This window comes from Lissotriton helveticus, chromosome 2_1, assembly GCF_964261635.1.
Source record: "Lissotriton helveticus chromosome 2_1, aLisHel1.1, whole genome shotgun sequence".
In the NCBI taxonomy this organism is placed as follows: Eukaryota; Metazoa; Chordata; class Amphibia; order Caudata; family Salamandridae; genus Lissotriton; species Lissotriton helveticus.
The window spans coordinates 1,150,244,441-1,150,270,078 of NC_136059.1; the positions used below are offsets into that span (position 1 = coordinate 1,150,244,441).

Genomic DNA, 25,638 nt, shown 5'->3' on the forward strand with positions numbered 1-25,638 from the left:
TAGGCCATTTCTTAGACACTCTTGGTGACTACCTGAGCCCCCTGGTGGTACGCTACTCCAATTTCACTGTTCTAGGAGATTTCAACCTACACCTAGAATTGGAAGAATGCCCAAATGCAAACAACTTCAGGGAAATACCAACTCCCTTGGACTTATTATACACAAAAAGGCCCCACACACCAAGCAGGTCATACCCTAGACGGGATATGCTCAAATGCCACTAATATAGTAGCATCCTCCCCATCTACCCTCATCTGGACAGACCATAAACTGGTGCCCTTTAACCTATGCTATGGAAATGGACCCATCAAAGGGAAAGCTATCATCACCCCCCCGTTCGCAACTGGAAGAATATGCTAGCCAGTCCGAACCTGCTGACTCTAGCGGAATCCTCCAAACCCACCCTAACAGATGACCCAGATACGGACAATGATCTGTTTAATAAATGGATGCTCTCAATAGCAAACACGCTAGCTCCCAAGAAGAAAGGCAAGAACGTAAAACGTAAGTCAGCCCCTTGGTTTACACCCCAATTAAAAGCTATGAAAGATCAGTGCAGGAACCTAGAGAAAAAATGGAGAAAGCACTACAAAACGGAGGACCTGAAGGCTTTCAGACTAGGTTTAAATTCCTACCACCTACAAATAAGGGCGGAAAAAAGAAGCACTATACAAACCTGATTGATAGGGCAGATGACAATCAAAAGACTATCTTTACAATAGTCAAATCCTTTACGCGCCCGGCAAGCCTAGACTGTGAAATACCCCCTTCACAGGAACTTTGCAACGACATTGAAGAATACTTTGAAAATAAGATCAGTGAGGTAATAAACAATTTTACTGACTGCCCAGCTCAGGACCCCTCAGCCCAATACCTAGGATCGAAAGCAGAACTCAAGTGCTTTAAAGAAATTAGCCTAGAGGAATTAAAGAAGGCTATCCTATCAAGCAAGTCAGGGTCCCCCTTTGATCCATGCCCACTAAATATCCTCCACGCACTAATAGATATTGTTAACCCTGTCATAAACCAAATTATAAATTCCACATTTAAAACAGCAAAAATCCCTGATCTCTGGAAAACAACTGCGGTCAAACCCCTTTAAAAAAAGAAACTAAATCACTATTCTTTCCAATCTGAGACCTATCCCCCTACTTCCGTGCCTGAGTAAAATTGCGGAAAAATTGGTTAAGTCACAGCTAAATGATTTTTGGGAAAACTCTAATAGCCTACACCCCAAACAATCAGGCTTCAGAGCGGGGCATTCAACAGAATCAGCACTGCTCCACACCACAGACACCCTGAAATGGGCATTAGATCAAGGCAATGAGGCGGTGCTGATTCTGTTGGATCTCTCCGCAGCCTTTGATACGGTCTCCCATAACATCCTAATAAACAGACTGAAACAAAATGGAATAATCGATAAAGCCCATGAATGGCTAACCTTATTCCTTAGAAATAGGAACCAGATCGTCACACTCGGTAGTTACAAATCCTTAGGAAAACCGCTGTCCTCAGGGGTCCCCCAGGGTTCCTCCCTAAGTCCGACCATTTTTAACCTATACATGTCTCCACTGCTTACCCTGATTGACTTCTTCAATATCGAAGCAATCACCTACGCAGACGACACCCAATTGATTCTCACCCTAGACAAAAACTCTACCGCAGCCGAAGAAATATTTCACCATTGCCTCACCTCGGTCATGAAATGGATGGAGTCAAATCATCTCAGGTGCAACAGCTCGTAGACAGAGATCATGCTATTCAGGAAAGCCAACAACTTTAACCCCAGCCGGTGGTGGCCCGGAAACTCAGACCCCCCACCCGTCACAGTAGACATAGCAAAAAACGTAGGCTTTAAATTTGACCCCACGCTCTCCTTTCACAAGCAGGCACTTACAGTTGCAGGTTCCTGTTTTCAAATCATAAGAACTCTAAGGAAATTCTTTGATCTGCTCCCCCTGCACGCCAGAAAGACAGTCACAGTGGCCTTGAGTCTAATTCGCCTAGACTACGGCAACAGTCTATATGCAGGAACAAACAGAATGGTGGTAAAAAGACTACAAGTGGTCCTGAACGCAGCCGCAAGGCTGGTATTGGGACTCCCCAAACGGTCATCCTCGACCGAAGCTCTAAAAACCCTCCACTGGCTACCAATTCACAAAAGGATCCTGTTTAAGGTTCTAACCACTACCTATAAAGCCACTATGGAAACTGGGCCCCATTACCTAAGGAGGAAAATCAGACCCTACACTACCAAACGAACTCTGCGTTCCTCCTCTGAGAATCTACTTGCCATCCCCAACTTTAAAATGAAAACCCGAGGAGGGAAAACCCTGGCCGCACTCGGAGCAAAGGCCTGGAACTGCCTTCCCACCCAACTAAGGCACACTAACAATGAACCCACTTTTAGAAAGCTACTTAAAACCTGGATCTTCAGCACCCCAGATCAGGAAATCTTAGCATTAATATGATCACTCCCCTTTTACCCTCTATCCTGCACCACTGCCCTCCCTGTGTTTTCTTTAGCTTTTGTCCTAAAGCGCCAAGATGCTCCTTGGAGTGAACGTTGCGCTATACAAAAAATATTTTCATTCATTCATATTGAGGTGAGATAGCCTTATGGGCTATTCTTACTCTGATGTATAACGTATTCCATAATACATCTGAAATAATTTGTTGACCTAAAAAATAGCCACAGTAATATTTGTATTTTTTGATAATTGTATTATTTGATAATTGCCAAAAATGCATAATGAATGTTCCATAACCTTCAATGTGAATTAACAGAGTACAAAACATATAGGGGCCGATTAGGATCACTGTGGATCCGCATCCCCCGGGCCGGCGTTGGATGCGGATTCACCACTGCAGAGGTTCCAAAGACTCACCGCCAGATTAGGATGGCTGTGGGTCAGGAAGACCGGCCGCCGCTGTTCCACCGCGGTTGCATTCCTACCGCGGCAGAAAGCTGTGATATGGTGGCGGTGTCTATCAGACACAGCCAGCCATATTCGGATGGGGCAGAAGACATGTTTTGCCGCGGAGGCTTTTCCGCCGTGGAAAAGCATGTGGTCTTTCGTTTTTGGGGGCTCGTTGCGAGCCCCCAGGGTGTTGGGGGGTGGGGGGGTGCACATGAGGGTTACCTATGGTACCCCCCTGTATATGCATGCACAAAGCGGCAGGCACCGCGCGGTGCCTGCCGCTTTGTGCATGCATATGCAAAGCATGCACTTTTAACCTTGCGGCGGGCGCTGCTTCAAGCAGCACCCGCTGCAATGTTAAACATAGGGTATGTGACCGTCAGGGTGGCGGTCACATCCTAATCTGCATGGAGGGAACGCCACAGCCCCTGCGGACGTTCACTCCACCTCGGGGGTGGCGGACGGACGCAGGTCCGTCCGCCATCCTAATAGGCCCCTAAGTTTGTAGTACTTTTGAAGTAGCGGACAAAAAACTACAAGTCTGATTTTCATTGCATTATGTTTGTAGTTCTAGAAGTGATAATGTCACATGCACGATTGATTGAAAATGGTGATGATTTAACAAAATCTTTGTTGGTGAACAAGCCTGCGGGTTCAGGCGAAACGCTTCCAAATTAGCGGACAAATAAAACCTGAATTTGTCAAAGCACTGCATCGTCAATCCTTGATGGTCGACAAAGTGTTCGTAATTGATCAGACCGAGCTTGGGTGGTCCTTTGGGACGACGCGCCCTGTGTTTTGGTGTGCGGCAGCTGCTACACAAGTTAAGGAGGATAAATATATATATATATGTATAAAAGAAAGCAATATAGTGATAAAACCATAAGAAATTTACCAACGGTCGTTTCAACAATTAGCCCCAATGACAATGCTTCTGACACGGATACTATTTCACTTACAAGTGGATCGAGTGGCAGTATAGACTGTTTATCCAGCTAATCAGCAATTTTAAGTGTAAGCCAAGAGCTGGATTTTTTAGTGGCAGAGAGACTAAAAACACTGCGGCCACGACAACAAAAGTATCCAAACGAAAGCACAGAAACAGGAGGCGACGCAGCCTGCGTATAAGGTGGAAAACAGCCCACAAAAAAGAAAACCTTTTGGCAAAAGAAACGACACTAGAGGACAATAATGTAATAAATCTCAGCGACGTGGAGCTAACCAGAGCGGAGGAACAGCTTTTGGCTCTCGGATTGAACTTTTGCCCGGGTGAGAACTTTAATTATGCTCAAACGCGCATAGATGAATATTGCTTTATTAGGAAACTCAAACTCAAAAAGTTTTTTGCATTGAAATCTGACAAAGATATAAATAATGTTGCAACGGGAATCGGAAGAGAAGGAGCAAACAATGCCCCACTCCTGGTCTCTGATGCATCAAATCTACTCACCATACATGAGTTAAATGCTGTGGGTAGGTCACAAACTGATAATGATATGCTGGATTTGTCCACACAAGACAGACTACGTAGAATTGATTATGTACAGAAAGGAGCTGGGCTCAGCCCTTTCAAGTCCAAGTCACATTTTGTTCCTTTTATGCCCAAAGTTGCGATCGATACGTATCACGACATGGTTATTTCTGATTTGAAGCTTTTAAATCATGATATTAAAAATAACAAACATGAACGTGGTAACTTTTTTAAAAAATTGGCGTACAACAATCTAATCAAAAAGTTGGGTGACAACTGTGAGGTTGTTGTTAAGAAATCTGACAAGGGGGGCAACTTTGTACTATGGCCTAAAAAAGATTATGCCGCTGAAGGCAATAGACAACTCAGCGATAGGTTGTGTTATGAAAAAACATCCATTAAAGATTATGACAAGGCTAGAGAAGTGCTTAAAAACCTTCTGTCTCAGTATAGTAGAGAGCGTCTTATTTCAATGGAGGAGTTTAAATTTTTACACAAAGAATTTCCTAAACTTCCAATCCTATACCTCGTTCCCAAAATTCATAAGGGTATCATGCCAATTCCAGGGAGAACTATAATCTCAGCTATTGACAGTGTTGGAGAAAACATAGGTCAATACGTAGATTATTTTTTACAAGACCCAGTTAGATCTCTCCCTAGTTATATAAAAGATACATGGGATTTTTTAAAGAAGATGAATGAAGTAGTATGGACAGAAGACCTTTATCTTATTACGCTTGATATAGAAGCTTTATACACAAGCATAGATCACAGACAGGGACTTGAGGCAATTGAACACTATTTGGCTGGTAGATCAATTGAATTCTATGGTCACAACAAACTAATCATTGAACTTATCAGATGGTGTCTCAATAATAATTTTTTCCTATTTAACAATACACTCTACAAACAACAGAGAGGAGTAGCCATGGGGGCCTGTTTTTTCCCCATATTTTTTGCATGCTTGCATGTAGGATGGTGGGAGGAATGGGTCCTCAGACAGACACACAAGGCAGCCTTTGATAGTCACATCACCACTTACTACAGATACATTGATGATTTTTTTATTGTGGCGAGGTACTAAAGAAGAAGCAGGCAATTTTATAGAAGGGATCAATAATAATCAGTTGAATTTGCACTTTACCTCACACATTCACAAAACGGAAATTGAATTTCTGGATGTAAAGATTGAGGTTAAAAATGGCAGTCTTGAAACTACACTATTCAGGAAGCCTACGGGAGGGAACATTATATTACATGCTGGAAGTTCCCACCCAAGACACCTAATATCCAGTATACCGTATGGGGAAATTTTAAGACTTAAGCGCATCTGCAGTAATGATGGAGATTTATGTGCAGAAAGGAAATGTGTGCACATTTAAGTTTGAGAGGATATAGTAAGAAAATTATTGATGATGCCATCAAAAAAGCCAATGACCGACCAAGAGACACTCTCTTTAAAGAAAAAACTACAGAAAAGGGTAGTGATGGTCAAATGCATGACAGTCCTAGACTTATCACTACCTTTTCAAAACAAGAGAGAAGGATCAGATCTATATTACAGAAACACTGGCCAATAGTGCTCACAGATAGCACTTTACAAGGATGTATAACTGATTCACCCACGATCACCTTTCGCAAGGGTAGATCAATAGGGACAGATTGAGATAAGAGTAGTCCTGAAACCAGGCAAAAAACTTCATGGCTGAAATCTATTAATGGTTTCAAAAAATGCACAACTTGTCGTGCCTGTAAATTTGGATGCAACAAAACAACATACAATACTCCCTTTGTAGCATCACCTGTGCCCATAAAAGGAAACTATACTTGCAAGACGGAATATGCTGTTTACGTTCTGACATGCACCTGTGGACTTAGCTACGTTGGTAGCATGAAGCAGCAGGTGCATGTCAGAATATTGCAGCATATAAGAGCCATATTGTACAATGACCAGGCATACCCCGTGGCACATCACTTCTCTAAGTGTCACAACAAAGACATCAACTGCCTCCTATTTTGTAATTAGTGCCATTCCAAAATCTAAAAGGGGTTATAGAGAGAGACAGTTGAGACAGCTGGACACAAGATTTATTCTTGACTTGGATAGTAAGTGGCCACGGGGATTGAACAATACTGAAGATATGTACACCTGTTTGTAGACAAGCTAGGGTCATACTGAGTTTGCACTTCAGTATGATAAGTTAACAAAATTGCTGATACGGTATAAATAAATTTGACACTTTGTTTTGTATGAAGATGTTTACTCTCTCTGGACTAAGGGGCCGATTAGGATTGCGGTTTTTCCGCATCCTCTGGGCCGGCGGAAGTGTCCGCCGGCCCGGAGGATGCGGAAAAAACGCTGCGGAGCCTTCAAAGACCCCCTGCCAGATTAGGATGGCTGGGGGGTCAGGAAGACCGTCCGCCGCTTTTCCGCCACGGTCGCCTTACGACCGCGGCGGAAAAGCTCTAATATGGCTGGTGGTGTCTAACAGACACCGCCAGCCATATTAGGATGGGGCATAACACATGCCTTTCCGCGGCAGCTTCTCCGCCGTGGAAAGGCATACGGTGTTTTCTTTGGGGGCCCGTTGCGGGCCCCAGGGTGAAGGGGGCTGGGGGGTGCACATGGGGGGTACCATATGCATGCACAAAGCGGCAGGCACAGCGCGGTGCCTGCCGCTTTGTGCATGCAAATGCGAAACATGCATATTTCACCTTGCGGTGGGTGCTGCTTCAAGCAGCACCCGCCGCAATGTTAAATATTGAGGATGTGACTGCCAGGGTGACGGTCACATCCTAATTGCACTGGAGGGAACGCCGCAGCCCCTGCGGATGTTCCCTCCACCTCAGGGGTCGCGGACGGACGCAGGTCCGTCCGCGATCCTAATCAGCCCCTTAATGTTAATATAGATGATTTTAAGCAAATAACATTTTTTACAGTGGTATTCTTCCCCGCTGGAGAGTTTTATCATTAAGAAGATGGATTGCATGTTTGCTTGAATTTATAATAATATTAACTTATGGTCTTAAAATATGAATAAATTGCACTCTACTTGTTTTCTCTTATAATAGGGGATTATGTTTAAAGTTTTGCACAGTTTCTGTATAGCACTTTAATAGAGCATTAGCACTTTTTGTAAATTATAAACACTATGGCACTTTAGTTATAGCATGAATTTGGGATTTATCCAAAGAATTATTGTGCTATTAAAAGTACAAATCTATAGAGGAGAAATCAACATTCCTAGGCATAATTAGACAACAATACTTATTGTTGTCATGGATTTATCCAGTTAATTTGCAATAAATTTCCCCTTTTTTTTATATATAAAAGGTTTTTTGTAAATGTACTTAAACTGAAAATATTTATATGTTAATGGTTTGTTTTTTTGTTGAAATTACAATTGTTTTTAACAAAACTAGCAGACATGCATTATGTAGGGTATTTGCTTTAACCCATCAAGAAAGGAATGTAGTATTTTTTTTATGCCTATAATCACGTGACCATGTTCTTTGTAATTGTGGGTGTGCAAATAACAAGCAATATAAAAGTTAAAAAACGGTGCAGTTAAGGCTGAATGTGATCAAGGGCCCCTGCTGGCCCGAAAGGCGTCGTTGCAGGCTGCTGATTTTGAAATAAAGAAATAACTCGCCTGACAAGCTGTGTGGTCTGAGCCTCCTTCTTCGCCGACGATTGTTGGAAGTGGTTGGAGTTCTTTGTGGGAGGTTATACATTATTTCCGCCAGTAAATCGTAAGTCCTACATTCTTATATAGCGCCTTTCACCGTAAGGTCTCAAGGCGCTTGCTTTGGGAACCCGTCCTGGCTTTTCCCTGCGAGATAACCCCTAACTGGGCATCCCCAAGGGCATCCCATCGCGAGAGGGTCGTTGTGGAGATTAAACAAGCTATTGCCCAGAGTTGCAGAGTGTGAACCCATGATTCGAGTAGACGCTGAGGCGAGAATTATCGAGTCAGTGGACATTTTGAGCTCAAGACCCTGCCGCATCGGGAATTGAACCCTGGTCCCGGGTCTGACCTCTGCATCCGGGTCTGCCTCCTCTAACCGGTGACTCACACTTCTCCCGCCTGTAGCAGCCTCCTTGAAAACACTTCCAAATATATCGACTTTTTTCAACAGGAACACATGATTAGCTTACCCACCTTTACACAGGACACAGGAGATTTCCTTAGAAAGTTAAAAGACATTACATGGCAGGAGGATTACTTACTTATCACGTTAGACGTGACCTCTCTTTACACTCTCTCCACACCAGTAGCAATCATGTTGATGGCCTTAAAGCTGTGAAACATTTCTTGGACAAGAGGCCACTGCACTGTCATTCGCATACCAATATGCTTGTGAACATGATTGAAATGTGCCTATACAATAACTTTTTTATGTTTCAGCAGATGTGCTTTCAGAAGACTAGAGGGGTGGGGATGGGTTCCTGCTTCTCCCCCAGCAATGAGTGTTTGCATATGGGGCTGTGGGAGAAGCAGGTTCCTGGAGTCCAGTTTGCTGAAATCAAGCACAATCATGCTGTATGTATATATAGGTACATTGACGACCTGTTTTTGATTTGGAGAGGGGATGAGAGGTTAGCGAATGTATTTATTGATGATCTGAAGAACAATTCCCTTAACCTAAAATTCACCTCCAATGTAAGTAAATCCACAGTGAACTCTCTGGATGTTGAAGTTTTTATTGACAAACAGGCAATCCAAACTAAACTGCACCGTAAGGCCACGGCAGGCAATACACTGCTGCATGCGACTAGCCACCATCCTCGCCACTTGATTCATAGCATCCCCTAAGGGGAGATGCTACGCATCAAACGTATTTGCAGCAGACAACAAGATGTGGTTGATGCTCAAGCAGCCTGCCGCAAGCGTTTTCTAGCAAGAGGCTATACGGATAAAATAATTACATCAGCCATTAAGCGCACAGAGGCCTTACCCAGAGATGCAGCACTGGTAACAAAAGCCATGAAGCAAATAGACCACTCATTGACTGAACCTAATCCCATCCGGTTAATAATAACCTACAGCAAACAACACCAGGCGATTAGGAAAACCATGTGTAAACATTGGGCACTTATCCAGAATGACCCAATCCTAAAGATGGGATCCTTGAATTCCCCCACCATCACATACAGAAAGGCAGGATCAATGCTAAACAGCCTGGTGAGCAGCAGCCCAGAGGTCTTGGCCAAGACCGATTGGCTCAGCTCCCGGACGGGTTTTTTTTTAAATGCATGACCTGCAAAGCCTGTAAGCATGGGGTCAATAAAAATTCCCATCCCCAAATATTTAACATGCAAGACTGAATATGCTATTTATGTGTTGGAGTGCCCCTGCGCACTCAGATATGTCGGAAGTACTAAACTTCCAGTACACAAGAGGGTGTTGCAACACATGAGGGCCATCACTAACTGTGATGAGGCTTATCCTGTCACGAGACATTTTAATGACTGTCACAAAAGAGATCTGAGATTGTTACAATTTTACGTAATAGATGCAGTCATGCCCTTGAGAAGAGGTGGCGACAGAGAGGGAATCCTCCGTAAATTAGAAGCCCACTACATTCTTAACCTGGATAGTAAACATCCCAATGGTTTAAATGCAGGGGAGGATTTCTATACGTGCTTATAATCAGTTAGCATATTCACCTATCTGTTCCCTGATCTGTGGTCTAGTTTATAGTGAGTTATCTATTTGGTGTTTATATGGGAACAATATATCTGAAATAAATGATCTTTTTTTTAATTTTAGGACTAAAATTGATTTTAAAGTCATAATCAATTATTTTTAACACAAATTTTCTTAAAACATGCATTTATTATTTATTGGTTTTAGATTGTAAATTGCGTATTTTGCACATCTTGTTTTACACAGGTTTATTGCACTAGTTTTTGCACAATTTTGCACTTTGCTACTGATGAACTTTGTTTATCATAAATCGTGAACTATCATCTGACGTAATAAATTAGCAGAAGTACATAGCAGTGTCGATGTTTGGAATGACTACTGAGAGATGTGTAATATATCACATTTGTCAGTAACTGTATTTTACAATTATTTCCAGACACAATCCCAACAAGCATGTAATGTTTACATGATATAATGTCAAAATGGTTTTTAATTGCTATTTTAGCGGCAATCGCGATGACCTTTTATCTTTCTGGTTTTACGAATGATTTTTATTTATCATTTGTAAACAGGTTGGTGACTCTAAAACCGTATTTATTGTGTTTTTTTGTATAATAGACGAGCTGCTAAATTTGTATTTCGTTTATGTCTATGATGAGGATTTCCACAGCAACGTGCACTGTCACTTTAAATTGTTGAGAATCACTCCATAGTGTGTCATGTGATCAAGGGCTAAGGGGGCCCAAAACGCGTCATGACTGAGGTGCGGGGTACTTGCACAAATAAATAATTGCACCTTAAAGACTTGGGTCCGCTGTCGTCCTTTCTACAGCACAAGGCTTCGACTTTCCCTTTCATATATATATATACGGAGACTTGAGGGGTTCTTAGGTTTTTAAATAAGACTGTTGGAAGTTCGCCAAGCACGATACACGCCTTAAAATACAAAATTGTTATTTGGTTTTCCCCACGTATCATCAGTCCAGATTGAAGTATGCTGGGAGTTGTAGTGTCAGCAGATCGACACTGCATCTAACGATCACATGGTTGGGGCAGGCGTGCACCGATCAATCAAGGAGTGCTGCAGAGACAATAACAGAGCTGGACGCACGTTCTAGCAGTTGGGCAGTGGCGTCTGAGGAAGGCTAAACGCCCAAATGCATCACGCCTTACCTGCTTAACAAATAAAGAACCTCTCTTCTCAGTCCTCGTGTGTGGCCCCTTCCTTCAGTTTCCCTGGAGGTGGATTTGCATATATATATATATATATATATATATATATATATATATATTCACTCCGATACCATCGTAATATTTACCGATGAAAAACGAGACACCCAGGGCTGCAATCCTCAAGGAGTTTATTAGGCAAGTGAAGAAAGTTCAGCGACGCGTTTCGCCATTACGGCTTTGTCACGCTTATATATATATAACAACAACCTCTGCTCTGGTTTCGGAAAAGAGCAGTCACACGAGGACTATTTGGGTTAAGGCCGTTTAATTAGATAAAGCCTCCTCTGACTCAGCACAAAGATACGCGTTTCAGCTGACGAAGCAGGATACCTCTGTCACCAGAAGTTATTATGAAAAATGCACTCACTCGGGTCCAATTCCTTATATTTTTTATTTTGTGAAAGTGGCAATAGCCATGCCCAACGCGTTTTGGTTCAAGCCTTGAACCTTAATCTCCCTCTAGGACAAACAGGCATCATTTATTGCTATATCATGAAGCATTTCCTGTTTCCTCTCTCGCATAGCATCATGGTATTTGTAGTTCAATGCATTACTTTTTATAAATTATTTAGGATTTTTTATATATTTTGTGTTAAAAAAACAATTAGTTTAAAGTTCTTTAGTGCTTAGCGCAAATATTTTAAAGTGCAAATATATGTGCAAAATAGTGCAATAATTTAAAATGAAATTATAAACAATTGTTTCAATTTTTCTAAAGAGATTTTGAGGCAAAGGAAAAAATTCTGTATGTAATTGCTTTTCTACATTTTTGCCATTGCGCTTAATTGTTCTTCAGTCTCTTCTCCCTAGTGAGTGTCCATACAGTTCTATAACATACATCTCTTTCTTATATTTATATTTATACAAATCCGTTAAATATTATTTAAATTTTTATTATAGAATAGTTCTATTTCTGAGGTTCCAATATTCTTATTGGTTTATCCATCACTCCGATATAGTAATTAATTTTCCTTTTTATTTCTGCTTTTGGTCATTTCTCTCTAGCGAGTATTACAGTTCCTGGAAACCAAATGGTATGTCTTGAAGGTTGCTGATCAAGTCTTCGTATAAATATTTTAAAGCTGTACATATAATTCCTCATCTTGATTCAATCCCAAAGGTGTTGAAGTGTGAAAAATTACAATGTGTTTTGATTCCTTTTGTGTTCGTAATCTCTCGCGATTTACCCCTCTTTCAAGATTTTGGGACTTGTTCAATTGCATAGAAATTGAGTAATTCCCATTTGCTGTCATGCATTTTCTCCATATGTTTTAAAATTGTGTTGGACCAGTCATTCTTTATGGTGGCTCTGATATATTCCAATATGCTTTTTTTTTTATTTTGAATATCGTGCTCCCAATTTACTTTAATTTGGAGGGTCATTCCACTACATAGATGACAAGTTATATGTTGCTTAATTTTCCATTTGATTCTTTTCTTAATTTCCACTACTTTCCTTTGTTCATCAATTTTGCAGGCTTTACAGCTTTTACACGGCCAAAAACCTTCTATTTCGGTCCATGATGTTGTTTGTTTTGCTTTGAAGTGGCTGTGTGTTAATTAAAAAATAACCAAGGTTTGGAGCTCTTCTGTAAGTAATATTGGGATGATTTCCTATGAAGCCTGATACTGTGGGGTCTAATTCCAAAATACCCCAATGTTTTTTGTTGATTCTTGTCAGTTGATTTGTTTTTGTCGTATATGTTGTTGTCAGTCTATTTTTTGGTATGTCTTCCATTTTTGTTGTGATGGAATTATTTAAAAACTCAGTTCGGTTTTTGCTTTTTGCTCTTTGTAAACTTTTTTCAAAAACTTTTTTGGGGTAGTTTCTCTTTTTGAATCTTGCTTGGGCTCCCGTGGTATGTTTTATATCTATATATATCATAACAAATGTATACAAGCTCACACTCCAGGATGGAACATGTTCAATATACTAAACGGATACACATTCTAACTGAAAGGTCTTTTTCACAGCCTTTTGTCAGCTGACATGTTTAGCTCCTGTCCCCGGTTATTTAACTACCTTGAAAAGATTGAAGCTTTTATTAGTATGATCCTCAAAAAACAAATCAATATCACTCCTCAAGCAGTATTTTTAGTGCTCAGTGAGGTTTGGGAGCTCTCTAAAGGGGAATCGTACCTGATGTTTGTGACAATGATAGTGGCCCGCATGTGTATAACCTCAGGACGGATTAACCGAGATCCTCCTATATTGACAGAGTGGAGGTCCCGCTTTCTTGCAATGTATAACATGGACAAAGGTCTATATGAACACAATGGCAGTAGAACGCAGAGACAGTGTGACCTAATCTAGTTGTCCGTATCCGAGTGGGTGGTGACTTCAATTCAGGGACCCTGCAATCAGGGCTCACATTTGAGGGTAGCTGACGGATGTAATCATATGGGTCCCCTCTATTTTGTTGCTGTTTAGAATTTTCCTATAAAGTAAGGGGTTCTATGTATTGTTGTTAATACCTTGGTGGATGCACTCCATGCTGTCTTGTTATCATGTATTGTATTATATCCATCTTAGAGCTGAGATAGCATTATGATCTTATGATAACTACATCAATGCACTTTATTAATTCATTACACTTTGATGGATGGCAGCTTAAGGCTATATTTTCTGGATTTTAACATGTAAGCGCCATGACTAAGGGCCTGATTACAATGTCAGGTGGACCAGCACCAACCGGCCATCGGTGGTGGTCCACCCGACAGACTGGCCATCGGTCTAACTGCTGCATTTCAATGCAGGCAGTCCGACTGCAGAGAACGGGGTGAAGAATACCGCCTCCAAGATCCTATTATTGGGATAGTTAGAATCGTGTCTCTACATTGGGCCGGAGACTGTGCAGGCATCACCATAGGGATTACAATGTCATTTTCTGACTGTTTTTTCATGGCGGTCCGTCAGCCATGAAATGGCAGTTTGAAAGTGACTTTGAGGGCCCCAAACAGGGCCCTCATCCCCCATGGGTCATTACAAAGTGGCCCTCAGAGCACATGTCGTACCCCGCCCCACACCCATGCACCATGTGCCAGGCACCTCATGGTGCCTTGCACATGGTGCATGGATGTGCACAAAGTATTTTTTCCATCGTGGCTTGTGCTGTGGCCCGTTTCTTGGGCCGCAGCACACGCGGCATTGGAAAAAACCACTTTCCATACCTCCATGACAGCATGGGTAGTGGGACCACCAACTAATTGTCAGGCAATCTCCTGCCTGCTGCGATGGCAGCTGGCAGTCCGACCAACCATCAACGTAAGAAGGGCCTACGTTTTATGCTCTTGCTTCTAGGGTCATTAGAGTGCTGGTCTTGTATAGGTATGGATACCAGCAGCCTGTTGAAGATATCTGTTGCTGCTATATTAATAACATACTCTATTTTGCTACTGCACTCGAAGGGGTGGTAACCTGGGGCTTTCTCTCTGGGACACCTTATTTGTGCTGGACTTGATTATTCTTAATTATTTTGCTGTTAATATAGAGAGCAGAATGCAAAGGGGTTAGTTGTGCTGCGATGAGAGACAGTGTGCTCACTTCCTCCTTATGATTAGAAGGCTCCCTTGACTCAACAAGCTGACCATATAACTTGGGATGTACCTGCGTGCCTGTGGAGAGGTACTGTGTGACCTGTGAAGACTTGGGCAGCATTTCAGAAGCCCCAGTTGACTTCCCCTGCTCAATCGACGACTTCTGTTCTCTACTGAGGAAGGACTAAACCCATAAACACATGTCTAGAGATAACAGCGTGATCTGCACCAACTTTGGTAAAAAAAGCGACAGCAACTTTGAAGTATGCATACTGCATTTACCAAAGTGCAAAGGGGTGAACTGTGCTGGGATGAGAGGGAGTGTTCTTTCTTCTTCACTTTAAATTATGAGATCTCTCCGGAAGTTGTTGAAGATTTGAAGCCATAGAGGAGGACACCTTTGGCCAGACAGGCTTTTTATTTCACTGGCAATTCCCTGCTGGTTTGGAGACCTTCTAGGCCAGTTTTTTTTAAATCTCAGGGCCACCCCTGGTGCCTGCGTCACTTTCCCCAGCTCCCCAATGTTAATTGCAGAAGCCACGGGACTAGCTTCAAGAGAGAGAGAGAGGGGGAGAGAAAGAGAGAGAAAGGGAGAGAGAAAGAGAGAGGGAGGGAGAAGATAGAGAAAAAGCCATCAGTGGAGGAGGAGGAGGAGAGACAGAGAATAGATTGATGGAAAGAGAGAGATTGTATGAGGAGAGAGGGAAGCAGGGCTGGTTTGAGCATTTTTGCGAGGGCTGCTTTTGGTTCCCTGGTCTGGCACTGCCCGCACTACAAATATGGTGAAGTAGACAGGGGAATAACACTAGCCCCAGTGGCCTAGGGCTACCCACCCCTTCAAGGGCCCCAAAACCAATCAGGTGGGCCCCAATCACATCAAAGGACAATGAATATTAGTGACATATGGGACACTCAGTGGTGTTACGCCACTGGAACCAGGATATCTTGACACATGATTACTTGAGGAGAGGTGGACTTGGGATAACGAGCAACAACCCCTGATGTGCATTTCTATCGCCATATTTTGCTCTTGAATTAGGAATTATATATGAAATAGGAAAGGGATTGTCATGACAAGGAAATGGCCTCATATGCTTCAATGTATGTTCGAATAAATACATAAACAATAGTCCATGTCCATCAACTTGCTTTTTTTGTGGAACAAGAATTGGAAGAATCAAACATTTTACATAAAGTACATTACATTAGCTTACATCTACATATTCTGAAGGGCTTGGGCAGGAATTATCGGTTTTTCCTCGAATCAGCTCTGGTAGAGGTAGACAGCAGCCGTGCTCCATTCCATTGTTCTCATCTTTCTAAAACAAGAGAAACATGAACCATTTAATCTGAAGACCCTTAAAGAATGTTACTTTGCTACAGTTATAGAACGTGCCTGAGCATTGCATATTTCACCAAGGAGCCATGCTTGCACATGGATTCAAAGATACACCTTAAAACCCTCTCTTCAGCATGTTGATCTATATAGTTTTTATAGCCACATTCATTCTCCAAAGCTTACATTTTTGTGCCACTCGACCAGGAAGACACCTTTGGGGCCCCAATTTATCCGGCAACCTTTAGATGGGATATTACTGGAAGTGCTTGAACCTCATATGTCGGTCTGATCCGCAGTCTTTCAAAGCTTAAGTCAAAAGTAGCGTGCAGGAGAAGTGAAACAATTCCCAAGCGATTGTGATAGGGGACATCAAGGGCACAATATTGGATGATTACAATAATGTGACCAGAATATCAAGGGACCAAATATCAAAGAGATAACTGAACAGAAAGAAGCAGATATGAATTTACTCTTCTTAACTCAACACCTACATATCTTGAAGACACCAATGTATGTGTTTGTGACGTTAGGTATGGAAAATCTATATAACTTACTTTCAATACGTTATCCCTCTATATTCTGGTCACAATATTGTGGCCATTGAAAATTGTGCCTTCATTGTTCCCAACCTACACTCACCAAACACTTTGATATACCATCTGCAAATGATGGAAGCAGTGGAAAAGTTGCAGTTTCAGATGCAACCAAAAGGAGCTGCTATGGACATAGAATTTCAAAAATAGCATGTCTTCAAGACAGTCACAGTACTCACTAAGTAGACCTTGGAAAGGTAAAGGAGTATGTGTCCCCTGCAGGGATTTAGAGCATTTGAGTGTTTCACACACATTTCAGAAACTACCACTTAAAATTGCAGCTCCGTTTTACTGCATTTGTGGTGTAGACTCCTATCATGTTTACTTCTCAGTCAGTGTGGCAGGACCTACTTAAATATGGCAAGGGTTCAGATATCCCTACTAAAGGTAACTGATTACAGGAGCTGATAGAACCTTTTAAATTAGGTGCAATTCTGAGACTGAAGACCATGGGACTGTGCCTATATTCTCAAACCAAATATATCGATGTTCAAAATATTTAAAAAAAATATAGACCACAAAAATATTGACTCCCATGCCTAAATAGGTAAGTGCAAAAATATTGAATCAAAAATATCGATGTAAAAAATATAGATGTAAAAAAGTATTGATTGAAATATATATTTATATCTAATTTTGTTTTTTTTCTTCTTTTGGGCACACATTGCGGTAATTCCGCCGAGCACAGTGGATCTCTTCCCACCGATCCTTCCCCCAAGCAACATCCCCGGGGACCCGCAACACAGGACTCTGGGACATGTAGTTTCCTTCAACATTTGAGGACTCTGCACAGGTGTGCTTCACTTTTGAGGGGGCGGTGCGAACTCGCTACCACGAGTTCAGAAAAGGCGGCGCTCATCAGCAGAGTGCATTCCATCTTTGGAGGTTTGTGGCGCTGACGACGGCCAAACACCGGCTAGAAATGCATCCGCCATCACTTTTCATTAAAGAGTCTCCAGCAGTTCCCCTGGGTCTCTGCTCGTTCTTTCGGGAGGAGTTTGTGGCAAGTAAACTGTGCATCGGCCAGAGATGCACTTCAGAGACCCCTGCCTCGTTTGGGCGAGAACAACACTGGCACTCATTGTGGCATTCCCTTGCTACAATCAACCTTTTTCAAGAGCAACTTGAACGGATCAAGCCCGCTTTGGAACCCGGGGAAATGAGTTGGTGGTGATGAGGTCATCCGACCTTGCTTTGGGCTGCCTGCATTGTCAGCGTAGTCCCTGCCGTATGCATCCCCTGGAACCTGAAGCTGAGGTGGTACGGGAAGCCAAGGAGGACTTTTAATGGATTACAAACCCACAGAATTTAAACCGTCTCATTTTGTTTTTTTTCTTCTTTTGGGCACACATTGCGGTAATTCCGCCGAGCACAGTGGATCTCTTCCCACCGATCCTTCCCCCGAGCAACATCCCCGGGGACCCGCAACACAGGACTCTGGGACATGTAGTTTCCTTCAACATTTGAGGACTCTGCACAGGTGTGCTTCACTTTTGAGGGGGCGGTGCGAACTCGCTACCACGAGTTCAGAAAAGGCGGCGCTCATCAGCAGAGTGCATTCCATCTTTGGAGGTTTGTGGCGCTGACGACGGCCAAACACCGGCTAGAAATGCATCCGCCATCACTTTTCATTAAAGAGCCTCCAGCAGTTCCCCTGGGTCTCTGCTCGTTCTTTCGGGAGGAGTTTGTGGCAAGTAAACTGTGCATCGGCCAGAGATGCACTTCAGAGACCCCTGCCTCGTTTGGGCGAGAACAACACTGGCACTCATTGTGGCATTCCCTTGCTACAATCAACCTTTTTCAAGAGCACCTTGAACGGTTCAAGCCCGCTTTGGAACCCGGGGAAATGAGTTGGTGGTGATGAGGTCATCCGACCTTGCTTTGGGCTGCCTGCATTGTCAGCGTAGTCCCTGCCGTATGCATCCCCTGGAACCTGAAGCTGAGGTGGTACGGGGAGCCAAGGAGGACTTTTAATGGATTACAAACCCACAGAATTTAAACCGTCTCATTTTGGTTTTTTTCTTCTTTTGGGCACACATTGCGGTAATTCCGCCGAGCACAGTGGATCTCTTCCCACCGATCCTTCCCCCGAGCAACATCCCCGGGGACCCGCAACACAGGACTCTGGGACATGTAGTTTCCTTCAACATTTGAGGACTCTGCACAGGTGTGCTTCACTTTTGAGGGGGCGGTGCGAACTCGCTACCACGAGTTCAGAAAAGGCGGCGCTCATCAGCAGAGTGCATTCCATCTTTGGAGGTTTGTGGCGCTGACGATGGCCAAACACCGGCTAGAAATGCATCCGCTATCACTTTTCATTAAAGAGCCTCCAGCAGTTCCACTGGGTCTCTGCTCGTTCTTTCGGGAGGAGTTTGTGGCAAGTAAACTGTGCATCGGCCAGAGATGCACTTCAGAGACCCCTGCCTCGTTTGGGCGAGAACAACACTGGCACTCATTGTGGCATTCCCTTGCTACAATCAACCTTTTTCAAGAGCAACTTGAACGGTTCAAGCCCGCTTTGGAACCCGGGGAAATGAGTTGGTGGTGATGAGGTCATCCGACCTTGCTTTGGGCTGCCTGCATTGTCAGCGTAGTCCCTGCCGTATGCATCCCCTGGAACCTGAAGCTGAGGTGGTACGGGGAGCCAAGGAGGACTTTTAATGGATTACAAACCCACAGAATTTAAACCGTCTCATTTTGGTTTTTTTCTTCTTTTGGGCACACATTGCGGTAATTCCACCGAGCACAGTGGATCTCTTCCCACCGATCCTTCCCCCGAGCAACATCCCCGGGGACCCGCAACATAGGACTCTGGGACATGTAGTTTCCTTCAACATTTGAGGACTCTGCACAGATGTGCTTCACTTTTGAGGGGGCGGTGCGAACTCGCTACCACGAGTTCAGAAAAGGCGGCGCTCATCAGCAGAGTGCATTCCATCTTTGGAGGTTTGTGGCGCTGACGACGGCCAAACACCGGCTAGAAATGCATCCGCCATCACTTTTCATTAAAGAGCCTCCAGCAGTTCCCCTGGGTCTCTGCTCGTTCTTTCGGGAGGAGTTTGTGGCATATATATATATATATATATATATATATATATATATATATATATATATATATATATATATATAAAAGAAAATAATACATATTAAACATAGTAAATAATAATATTATTTTTAACGAAATAATTTAAATTTAATATACATTTTAACAAAATATAACAAATAAACGTAATTAAAAAAGATAAACACACAAACATAATAATGTAGATATATATACATCTTCTTTAAAATAGGGAAAGTGTTGGATAGTGGAGGGAAAAAATGTACATTTCTAACTCCAAAGAGTGCAACAGTAGGGAAAGTGTTGAATAGCAGAAGGGTAAAAATTGCTATTCACACTCCACTGAATGCAACAGTAGATATACTTGTTGGATAGTGGTGGGGTAAACATTGTTATTCCCACTCCAGTGAATGCAAAAGTAGGTAAAGTATTGGATAGGGCAGAAGTAAAAATTACTATTCCCTCTCCAGTGAGTACAACAGCAGAGAAAGTGTTGGATAGCGGAGGTATACAAATTACTATTCCAACTCCAGTGAGTGCAACAGTAGGGAAAGTGTTGGATGGTGGAGGGGTACACATTACTATTCCCTCTCCAGTGAGAGTAAACAGTAGAGAAAGTGTTGGATAGCAGAGGTATACAAATTACTATTCCAACTCCAGTGAGTGCAACAGTAGGGAAAGTGTTGGATAGTGGAGGGGTAAAAATTACTATTCCCTCTGCAGTGAGTGCAACAGTAGAGAAAGTGTTGGATAGCGGATGGGTACAAATTATTACTCCCACTTCAGTGAGTGCAACAGTAGGGAAAGTGCTGGATAGCGGAGAGGAAAAAATAACTTGTCCCCCTCCAGTGAGTGCAACATTAGGGAAAGGGTTGGATACCAAAGAGAAAACAATTACTATTCACACTCAAGCAGTTAAAACAAAAATAAAAAACATTGCAAATCATTAAAAAAATTAAAATAAACAATATTCAGAAATGAAAAAGGTAATATATTAAATATATAAAAGGAAAACATATTGTAATATCAATTACATACAAAAACCTTCCAAATAATACACACTATTTATACAATAATAAATGTATTTTAAAAAATCTTTCAAACTAGAAAATATTTACAAACAAATAAATGAATTACTACATACATGTATTTATTATATTTCCTACCCTATAACACCACCCCAATAACAAAACACTTCAACATTTTTAATTACATGTTTTTCCAAATTTAACATGATTAATAATTACTGTACAAAAATATTATTATTAAATCAAAACGAATAAACATTAAATGACTGCACACACTTTGATACTATGATATCCACAACACACGCCCAAATTAAACTCTAAAATAATAAAACACAATTAAAACTAATTTTTAAATGTAAAACTATTACTATTAACAAATAATAATAAAGTAATTAAAATGTATTTACTACTCACCCTTTACCCCTTTAAAAGTAAAAACAACGGACAAAATATTAAACAATTACCCAAAATACATATCGAACACCCGATCTCCTGAGGCGGAAGCCGGGAGAGTTGCTACGCTGCTATTCTTTTAAAATTGATTGTATATTGTGATTTTAACAACATACTTGCACTCTCCCCTGGGCATTACCGCGTTGCAGATTTAAACGCTGCAGCGGGACATTTGACTGTGTTGCCGCCATCCTCGGGACACGGAGGCCAGGCCCACTAACATTTAGGCCACGCCCCTTTTCCACCTGGGTATTTAGAGCGCGCTGATTCGCTAGTGCGACCCTAGAACACCCGATCTCCTGAGGCGGAAGCCGGGAGATTTGCTACGCTGCTATTCTTTTAAAATTGATTGTATATTGTGATTTTAACAACATACTTGCACTCTCCCCTGGGCATTACCGCGTTGCAGATTTAAACGCTGCCGCGGGACATTTGACTGTGTTGCCGCCATCCTCGGGACACGGAGGCCACGCCCACTAACATTTAGGCCACGCCCCTTTTCCACTACTCACGCCCTTCTTAACATGTGCCTTTTCCGGAAGCGCAGCGGGCGCGCCGTTTGCGCGCCGAAGGCGCGCTTAAGGCAAGCTTGTCTGCGCTCGTCCGCGCCAAGGTAGCGCCATGAGCCACCTACGCTGCCGGTTTTGATCCCATACACCAGGAGCATCTCCCTCCCGGGCCCCCCTACTCTAGAGAGCAGCTCATTCAATTGGGTCAGCTACATGCAGATAAAGGAACACTTTCACTAGCACCTACGTCACAACCTCGAGCTGATGTACTATGTGATGACTTTTTGAATTGCGGCCTACTAAACGTTAGGTCCCTGCCTAAACATTGCACGGAGATCCAACTTCTAGTGGAATCTCATGAACTAGATATTCTGTTCATGACAGAAACTTGGACTCGTCCAGATTGTCTGGTCGACCCTGGCTTTGCCTGTCCTGCCGGGTTTACATTTTTCCACTCCCCTAGCCCTACTGGCAAAGGCGGGGGTGTGGGAGTGATCTTCAGATCCTCCTGCAATATTAAGGTCCTTAACCTAGACCCAACTCTGGGCTCTGAGATGCTGGGGCTCTCTATCCAGACTCCCCCTGGGACATCTGTCACTGGGCTAGTTTGTTATCGCCGCCAGGATCGTTTAACCTGTTACAGCAACAAGCGCTAATCACCACCCTGACCAATATCGCCTTATCTCACCAAAAGCTACTTATCCTCTGTGACTTTAATCTTTGGCGTAATGGCACACTTGATTCAGCTCTCGGGAACCTTCTTCAAGCTTGTGACAGTTTCGGCCTCTCTCAATTGGTTTCTAAAGCCACCCACAAAGCTGGACACCTTTTGGACCTGGTCTTTGCGGTTCCAGAAGTGGTGGTTATGGGGGACACCCTGCCAATGGACTGGACAGGCCACTCCTTAATTAAATTCTTTCTTTATAAGAAATTGGACCCACACAAGGCACCGGTCCCAACTAGAGAAATTAAATGTAGAGATTGGAAGACTCTCTCACGATTACACCCTTCTGGTGAATTGTTCCATCTGGATTCGCTCTTTGATGTGAACAAATGTGCTGATAAAAATTACAATTCTTTTCACACCAGCATTTCATTGGTTGTCGACTCGCTTGCTCCTCTAAAAACTCGGTTCTTTAGAGGTAAAGACTCTGCCCCTTGGTTTAACGACGATCTTAAAACTTTAAATCTGGGTTGTAAACAAGCAGAGAGAAAATGGAGACGCGACTACAATGAAATCTCTAAAGAAATATAGAAAACTATGATTCTCGCCTATAAAAATCTCATTAAAAAATCTAAAGCTGACTACTACTCCTCTTTGATCTGTAACACCACCAATAACTCTAGGAGTATTTTTAACATCCTAAATAGCGTCACCAACCCGGATTCTTGCAAGAATGTGATTGTCCCGTCCCAAGATCTTTGCGACAATCTTGCCTTATTCTTTAAAGAGAAAATAGATTTGATTCTTATAGATTTGGACATCCCTCTTGACATTGACTCCCCTCCTGACCGTGGACCTGTCCCACCGTTTAATCCACTACCTGATTCGGCCTTGGCTCTGGAAAAGTCATTGCTCAGGTTCCTGCCGCTCACATTAGAAAATTTCTCCAAGGTAGCTAGAGGGATTCTTTCCGGCTCTCTTCTGGACCCGGTGCCTCCCAAAATTTGGAAAGAATTTGCAGATGAGTTTTTCCCCCCACTCTATCTTATCTGCAATCAATCCTTGGTGACTGGCACCGTCCCTGCTCACTGGAAACGGGCGTTAGTCTCCCCCTTGCTAAAAAAACCCTCCTTGGATCCTGAGTGCTCAAAAAACTACCTGCCCATCTCATTGCTGCTGTTCCCCGCCAAGATAGTTGAGCGGGTGGTCAGTAATATTCTCTCCACCCACTTGGAACAATTTCTATTACTTGACGAGGATCAATTTGGCTTTCGGCCTGCCCATGGAACCGAAACAGCCCTCATCACCGCTATGGATGAACTTCAAAGGCGTGCAAACAGAAGTCAGGCATCATTTTTGATCCTGCTCGATATGCCTGCCGCCTTTGACACAGTAAATCATAAGATCTTACTGAGGCGGTTGTTTGAGGCAGGAGTGAGAGACTCGGCACTGCGTTGGTTCCAGTCTTTTCTGCAGGACAGGCAGCAGGCAGTTTCAGTGCCTCCTTTTCAATCATCCTTTTCCCCGGTATTGCACGGAGTGCCTCAGGGCTCTGCCATCAGCCCAATTCTTTTTAATGTATACCTCAGGCCACTAATCTCGCTTATTAAAGGATTCGGCATCAGAATTGTTAATTATGCCGATGACACGCAGATGATCCTCTCCTTGGAAGGAGAGGATTCTATCTCTGTGGAGGTCCTACACAACTGCCTACGGAACACGTCGAGTTGGTTAAAGGCCAATTCGCTTCAGTTTAATGCCGGGAAAACCGAAGTGCTCTTCAGCGCTGGAACGAGGATCCCTCGACCATTTCCCAACAATTTCTGGCCCCCGGAATCTGGTTCCAACGTACGGCCTGCGGACTCTGTCAGCAACCTAGGGGTCTGCTGAACCATGGGCTCACATGGACACCCACGTACAGAAAACATTGTCCTGTTGCTTTGCCATCCTTCGCTCACTTAGGAAGGTTCTGCCCCTCTTACCCCTCCATGCTCGCGCCCAAGTGGTTAGATGTACCATCTTGAGCAGGTTGGACTACTGTAATGCCCTCCTGCTCGGGTCCCCTGAGTATTTACTGGATAGGCTCCAAAGGGTCCAATCTGCGGCTGCTAAATTGGCCTTGGGGCTGCCGAGAAGATCTTATGGACCATCTGCCCTAGCAAAACTACATTGGCTTCCTCTTAGACAGAGGATCCAATTTAAGGCCCTCTGTATAGTTTTTAGGGCTCTCCACGGGTACGGTCCAGCCCCTCTAAGATCCAAGTTTGTTTGGTATGCCCCTACCAGACAGCTTCGCTCATCTGACGCTAAACTGGTTGTTGTTCCCAGATTTAGGAAGGTCAGAGCTGGAGGTAGATCCTTCGAGGTGACTGCCGCTTGACTCTGGAACACTCTCCCCATCGAGATTAGGGCCATTAATGAACTCTTGCAGTTTAGGAAAAAGGTGAAAACCTGGCTTTTCCCTGGCTAGCCTTCTCCCATGGTATTCTGCTTCTCGCTTCTCTCTGGGTTCTGTTAGCACCAGGATGCCTGCAATGATGACAGCCGCGCTTTATAAATTCTTAAAATAAATAATAAATAATATTATAAACAACTATATATTAATTAACTAAATACAAATGACTTCCCACCATCTACTCCTATAAACACCACAACACACACCTAAAATGTATTTCACAATCACCATAAATAATTACCAATTAATTAATTAAAATTAATTAAGATCCAATTATCAATACATCAATTAAAAATAAATTACTTCCTACCTCAAACACCTATAAACACCACAACATACACCTAAAATTAATTACACAATTACCATAATTAATTACCAATTAATCAATTAAAATTAATGTACCTCCAATTATTAATTCATCAATTAAAAATAAATGACTTCCCATCTTTAACACCTATAAACACCACAACACACACCTACAATTAATTACACAATTACCATAATTAATTACCAATTAACTAATTTAAAATAATTAACAGCTATTTAATAATTAATGAATTATATGTTACTTTACACATTTAAAACCTCAATTAAACAAATATTAATAAATACAATAAAATAAATAAATGTAATATAATTAAATTACTTCCCACCCTATTCTCCTATAAACCCACAACCCGCTACAGAACTCAAAAAGCAAAATAAAATTTTTTTTTTTTAATA

General features: G+C 42.6%; 1 protein-coding gene across 1 annotated transcript in view; it reads right to left on the minus strand.

The window, feature by feature from the left end:
* LOC144819631 (atrial natriuretic peptide receptor 2-like) overlaps nt 1-25,638 on the minus strand; it is a 727,257-nt gene that overhangs the window by 253,890 nt on the left and 447,729 nt on the right. The window contains exon 12 of the mRNA XM_078677447.1: nt 16,028-16,132. Coding sequence (XP_078533573.1) covers nt 16,028-16,132 — 105 coding nt within the window. The remainder of the gene's footprint in view (nt 1-16,027; nt 16,133-25,638) is intronic.